Genomic DNA, 7439 nt, shown 5'->3' on the forward strand with positions numbered 1-7439 from the left:
AAATAAAAGAGTTTTAAGTTTGTGTACAATTGGGTGTAAACAATTATATCATTTAGAAATAATTACAGATAACTTTATGTCAACTAATAGTAAGTAATTTGCTTAATATTATAAATTATAATGATGGTGTAAACTTTAAATCTTAAAATTGGTTGAGATTGGCTATGAAATAAAAAATCTATTCACACTCAAGGGTGTGGGAATCAAATGGAAAAGGGAACAAAAAGTGGAATAATTTCAACAATTTTTGCCAGATAGACCTCCTTGATTGGTTCCATTTGACAGACAGAATTTCATTCATTTATTTATGATTTGACAAAAAAATACAAAAATATGATACATTTTATGAACTGACAGTGAAAATAATATTCACACGGCCAGGTTTATATAAGGTCATTACAAGTAAATTTATATTGATAAACATTAATTTATAAATTGAAAAAAAAAATTAACTAACCTGGTATCACAAAACTGTAGACGGTATAAGAATATTTGCACTGTCATTGTACATAAAAAGTAGAAATAAACCACCAAAGGATATGGTGTAGCGGATGGGGCTGCTCCTCCCTTTACCAGAGGTTTCGGGTTCGAGCCCTGGGTATGCAAAAATCTTTGATAAGGAGCGTTTTTCCACGAATGGGGCCCTACCCGGCGCGAATCCGAATATATTCGGACTCCAATATAAATACCGGACACCAAATGGAAAACAAAAAAGAGGTAATAGAAATAAGTCTTTCTCAAGTAGAAAAAACCCACACAAAAAGATAAGTCAAGAATCAACCGGCCAAGTCAAGAATACCAACTTTGTACAAGTCAAAAAATCTCAACCACATTCTAATAGAAAAATCAACTATATGATGCCAATAGGCAACTTTTCCAATCTTGACAAGTCAAGGTACAAACAGAACAGCACACAGTAAAGCACATATTACTCATCATCTAGATCTAATTAGCTAATTAACTTCTAAATTTTAATGTATTGTCCATAGAAAAACAAATCATTTAAATCCAATTACAAACTTTAGGATCTATAGTCTTTTATGTCAGCCACTAATCTAAAAAGATTATTATTCTTAACCTTTTTGACAATTGCATTATTATAATCCAAAAACAAGAATCATAACAATCTCATATATATAAGAAAATCTCAACTTCACCACAGATAAAAGATAAAAGAACAAGTAAAACAATAAAAAAAAAAAAAATTTTACCTTTTCACAATCCCAAAAGTAAAATCTTGAAAAGGGGTGAATGGAAGTTGAATCAAAATTAACACAAACTTTAGACTCCAACAAAAAACCAAACAAGCTAAGATCTATCAGATTTCCAAGATTGTCTTTCTTGAAAAAAACATCCTCAAAATCAAAGTTTTCTTGTCTCACCATTGATCCAACAAGTGATAACTTGAGCTCTGACCAACTAAGTCTAGTGAAAATGCCAGATTTATCACCAAATTATATGAAGGTCACAACTAGCTATGATGCAAAGAAAGGAAGTACTTCTCAGGTAAAACTAAGTGTCTGCACTTTCTTGATTCTTGTATTTGATCAAACAGTACTAATGACTATGTTGCTCGGATTCTTCAAAAATTTTGCCGCACCACTGTCAAATCCTTCCAAAATACGTTACTTTTGGAGGATCTGGCACGCACCCAACGGTATTATGAAGAGTCCGAGCAACATACCACAGAAGTGTTGACATAGTCCTAGTAGTCTATCAGTAAGAAGAATAAAAAAATATGTTGATAAAGACATAATATTACAGTATGAATTTTCTTGTCAAAGTTATGAAAGTTCCATTTCTTGCTTGAATTGATCATTGTTAAAGAAGGCAAAATACCAATTCTCTCATCCCTTTTTCATGTTTCAGAAGGGGATTGGATCAGTAGATGAGATCTCAATTGATTCATCAACTTCAAGATCATTAGCAGCTGAATTATCTGCACAAAAAGATGACAAAATCAAGAATAAACCAGCAATGAAAAGGATAATGAAGAATTTTGGGAGCACAAGATCATTTAGAAGAAGGTCAAGATCAGTAATCAAGAATCCTACTAAATCACTATCTGATTATGCTGCAAGTTCTCTAAATCCATCTTCAGTTGATGTTTCAGAATCATCACCACCCCATTACAGGAAAGCCACAAGTTGTTCTGAAGGTAAAGGTTATTCTCATTCAAGTTTACATAATAGCTATGAATCTAGCTTTGATAGTAGTGATCAAAGCCGGAGTCCGCGAAAATATTTACAAACTTTGTCAAGGACAACTAGTATGAGAAGTGTCAAGATTTTGATAAATAAGGCTAGTTTTAAATCCAAGAGGGGTTCCACTAAATGCAGTCAAATTCCGGATAAGGCAACATGTTCTTCGACTCTTAAAGATTCTAAGTTCCAGGAACATGTGGTGTTTCAACCTGGACAAACTGAATCTGATAGGATTTCTAAGTTTAAAGTTTGTTCATATCATCATTGTTCTCTACATGGAGGACATTATGATGATCCTTCGCCCCCAGTAAAGCGCGTATATAGGAGGAAAAGATTGCTGAAATCACAAAAAAGTATCAGAATGAAAAGTGAGTCAAGAAATGGAGAGAAGTTTTCTGAAATGACTCAATTCAGCCCCAGTGTAGATCCTTCTGTTTGTGTAGAAAGCAATACTAAAGAAGATGCTGGATTTTACGAGGCTATTGAATATGCTGATCTTGCTGAGATTGCCTTTGGTGAAACATCATTTCCAGAACAAAGTTACCAGGAGACACTCAACATAATGAGAAAATATTCTACACAAGAGCAAGACACTCATTTTACAGCTTCAACATGCTGCAATTGTATGGCACGAGAGCGGAGTGAATCCGTTTCTGTTACTGATGCTGTAGACTCAAAAGATGATAGTGTTACAGCATCAGCTGTTTTCGGTCACCAGGAGAGAAATCTTTCACTTGTCTTAAAACAAGATGATAGTGTCTCTACATCTGGTAAGGATGAAAGTAACAACAGAACGAGATCAGTGTTGGATATTTTTAATGGAGCAAAATGTAGCAGTGCAAACACTCAGTCTGAAGATGGACTATTCACTAATAGAACGAGATCGGTGTTTGATATTTTTCATGGAGAAAAATGTAGCAGTGAAAGCTCTTCAGTTTCAGCTAGAAATATCCAGCTGGAACTTGGAAATATCCAAGAAAAGGATGGCAAAGCTGATCTGGATGAGGACGTTGACAGCACATCAGGTTCAGCTGTGGATTCTGAATCCAAGAATTGTCTTCCACTTGAAGTTGCTGAACCAAAGAAGAAGCATATGACCATGTGGAGTATGATTCGTAGGCATATGATTCCGGATGCATCTGCAGTATCTGAAAACAAATCGTCTAGTGGAGTTAACGAAGAAAGTTCTGACTCATGTTCGGATTTTGTTGAAAGAGAATTGATACCTGCAAATGAGGATGCAGAAAATCAAGAAGTTGAATTGCGGAAGCTTTTCGCCATCAAGCTGGTACGAGAAGCAATCGAAAGAATACTCCTTCCAGAAGTTCAATCTGATGACCAATCAGTTACAAGCGAGTCCAGTGCAGATCAAGAATCCTTGGAAATGAATCACTGTGAAGGTATGAATTAGTACAACCTATATTTGTCTTTCATTTGTTTAATGAGAGTTTTAGCATGAGTAGATGTAAGTTTTATCTGTTCTCACTATAGGAACAATTGATGTAAGTTTTTTCAATGCCACAGTGCCGTCTACCAAAGAAAACTTCAAAGAGTCAAAAAGTCTGAACACAGAAGAAATTGTTGGCTCAAAGAAGGAGACAACACGAAAAGAAGTCAAAAACAAAACCGAGAAGAGAGCACCAAAACACTGGAGCAATCTTAAGAAGTGGATACTTCTCCAACGATTTGTTAAGGAATTGGAAAAGGTGAGAAAGATCAATCCAAGGAAGCCGCAGCATTTGCAGTTGAATCCTGATCCTGATGCAGAAAAGGTTAATCTAAAACCTCAAACAGCGGATGAGAGGAAAAGAGGAGAAGAATGGATGCTTGATTATGCACTTCAGAAGGCGATAAGTCAACTTGCTCCGACTCAGCAAAGAAAAGTGGAATTGCTTATAAAAGCATTTGAAACTGTAGTTCCACCCCAAGGAGACAATAGCCAGGTTGCATTTCCTAAGCTCAGAGCCAGCAGTGAAGAACATTTGCCAATCACAAATAAGGAGAATGAATTTGTCTCTAGAGCAGGCGATACGGGGACTAAGGCGGAGAAAGTTATTTCAGGCATAGACAGAACGTGTGAAGAAAATGACTGCTCTAAGTACAAAGATGATGATATTCAACAGTCTATACTAAGGCAGAAGTTGGATGAAGTGACAAGTGCTTCAAATGATGGCGCTTTGGCGGAAGCAAAAACACAGAAAGAAGATCACGAAGATAGTTCAAATGATCCTAATAAAGAACCATCCTCTGCGGTCTCAGCAAAAGAATGTGAGAAAGCACCTAAAGCTGTTCGGGGATTTTCTCTCCTATTTGCAATGTCCGATCCAAAGAAAGATGATGAAGCATCCCAAAAGCAGGTGGATAAGCGGAACTACATCAGCATGTGGCACATGATATCACAACATGTTCTATCAGACGTTGCGTCAAAAGTTGGAAATGAACTACTTGATGGAACTGATGATGAGGTGGAGGACAGCAATACACCAACTGGAACGAGAACCTGTAATTCTCGCCAGGATTTCACCGACACAAAGAATGATGCAGACACAAGCAGGGAAGATCATAATCCAAGCCACAATGGGAGAAATTTTTGCAGAGATGATGCTGTCAAACTCATACGAGAGGCAGTTAACGAGATCCTTACAACGCCAATTCAAGATGATTCATCTGATACACAGTCGGTCACCAGTGATGTAACCATGGACCAGGAGTTCTCAGAAATGGAAGGTGAAGCAAAGAACAGCTCAAATTCTACAGAGGAGAGCTTGACAAATCATGACATGAACGAAGATGGAAAAACGTTTGATCGAGAAACAAAGGGTCCGGAAGCTAGTACTATCAGCACAGAAGAAGACAAAGCACTTCCTTTAGCCAAGAACAAAATTGAGCCACAAAAGTCAAAAAACTGGAGCAAGCTGAAGAAGTTGATCCTACTCAAGAGATCAATCAAGGCACTGGAAAAAGCTAGGAAATTTAATCCACGAGCGCCTCAGCTTCTGCCTCCGACACCTGATCAAGAACCTGAAACAGTGGATTTAAGGCATCAAATGACAGATGAGAGGAAAAAAGCAGAAAAATGGATGCTTGATTATGCAATGCAGCATATAGTCACCACGCTAACTCCAGCCAGGAAAAAAAGAGTGGCGATGCTTGTGGAAGCATTCGAAGCAGTTGTTCCACTCCCAGAAATATGAATCCAACAAATTCTTTGACTACTTTCCTATAGGAATTATGAAGGTAAGCATACTTTCCTGTATTCTTAGTAATTCACTGATTGTGAAATAACAAAAAGGGAACTCAAAGGTAACCTATAGAATTAACAGAAGTCTAGGCTAAATAGGACTACAGAAACCAATTTATGCAGTTCTAAAAGGTTTTTACTACCAGTGAGGCTACAAAGAAGAATTAGCCAGTCAGTAGAAGTCGAAAATGAGAGTAAGAAGGCAGAACGGTGCTCTAAGCTCCCGCTATGCCCAGGTCCGGGGAAGGGACGAACCACAATGGTCTATTGTATGCAGTCTTACCACGCATTTCTGCAAGAGCTGTTTCCACAGCTCGAACCCATGACCTCCTGGTCACCTGACATCAACTTTATCAGTTACGCCAAGGCTCCCCTTCAATGAGAGTGCAACAACAACAACATACCCACTGTCGTCCCACAAGTGGGGTTTGGGGAGGGTAGAGTGTACGCAGACCTTATCCCTACCTTTAAAAAGGCAGAGAGGTTGTTTTCGGAAGACCCTCGGCTCAGGAAGGGGAGAGGGGAGGGGCAATAACAAGCAAACCGATCTGACAACCAAAGAAAAATACAAAACTAGCAAAAGGTAATGCAATCTGAAAACCGAAACACAAGGCAGCAGCAAGTAGTAACAACCTTCAATGAGAGTGATGAATGATAAATTCTGACAATGTTTACTGATTTTATTCACTATAAGAGAATTCTAATCTGTGGTAACCAATATGCAGGTTATAACTTGAGAAGTTGTGCATTTGTATTGGAAGAGATTGTTTCAGCACATAAGTGATCAATACAAGAAGCTTCCATTGATTTATTGGGCAGCAATTGCTAGATAGAAGTTTGATGTGAGGGTGCATATGAAGTTTTGTATAAAAGTAGATAGGAACTATTATACTTTGTGCTACAGAGTGTGTTCTATATTATTATCACAATTATATTATCAGCTCTGAGAATGGTCATGTATGTATTAATGGTCAGTTACATACAATCAAAAAGAAGGGAGCCTTGGAGCAACGTTAAAATTGTATCTGTGTGGCCTATAGTCTCGGCTTCGAGCAGTGGAAGCCGCCGCTAATGCTTTCATTAGGGTAGGTTGTCTACATCACATCTTTTGTGATGCATCTTTTGTGATGTGGCTGTTCTCTGGATCCTGCTAAACACAAGATGCCTTGTGCACCAAACTGCCCCGTAGAATCAAAAAGATAATTTTCCTTTTTCTCTCTAGACTTCTTCACATCTATCTATACTCTCTGCTCGATTGTGCCCTAGGGCATAGAATTGATTCTCTACAACTGTTAATTCATGTTCATCTCACAAGTTAATATCATTTTTTAGCAGATCTTACTTCTACAATCAACGGTCTATATTTTTCATCCGCCACAATAAGAATAACACACCTAATTAAAATTTTATTGTATCGTATATTAAATCCGTTATTATGTAATACCTAATGATGGATTGGAGTGGTTGCATCATTACCTTATTTTATTTTCATCTTGCTCTTACTGTAATTTTACTTTATTCTTCATCCTGCCTTTTTAATATTATTCAACCTCATACTTTACTTTCTCTTAGTACGTCTATTTTTTAAATTGCTGGTGTGTGATACCATGAAACGACAGAAAACGATACAATCTATCTAAATATTGTATAGACAAAAATAATACAGCACAATACAATAGAAGACAATACGATACGAACAATATGTAACAACCATCCAAAGGAAATTGATATTTAACTTTTATTTGGAAACATCTCTTATCTCATATACAAATAATAGTTACGTTTCTTGAGGAAGCAATTTCCTAAGTAAAATAAGTAGGACGAAAATTCAGGATATTAATCCCACGGATAGAATAGTTGAGAGATCTTAAACAACAATATTTTTCAATTAAAAAGAGAACATGAAAAATCAACTGTTATAGGAGTACGTACATATTATGACCATTCTGTTGCGCAAAAAGAAGTAAAGTATATTCTATGCAGATAATATATAG

At 36.8% G+C, this 7439-nt stretch overlaps 1 protein-coding gene across 1 annotated transcript; it reads left to right on the forward strand.

Moving 5' to 3' along the window:
• Positions 1162-6662, forward strand: LOC109215587. Its single transcript, XM_019379692.1, has 4 exons — positions 1162-1506; positions 1870-3604; positions 3729-5441; positions 6171-6662. The coding sequence occupies exons 1-3, from the start codon at positions 1252-1254 to the stop codon at positions 5396-5398; spliced, it is 3660 nt and encodes a 1219-aa protein (XP_019235237.1). The 5' UTR covers positions 1162-1251; the 3' UTR covers positions 5399-5441; positions 6171-6662.

Source organism: Nicotiana attenuata, chromosome 2, assembly GCF_001879085.1.
Source record: "Nicotiana attenuata strain UT chromosome 2, NIATTr2, whole genome shotgun sequence".
Classification (NCBI taxonomy): Eukaryota; Viridiplantae; Streptophyta; class Magnoliopsida; order Solanales; family Solanaceae; genus Nicotiana; species Nicotiana attenuata.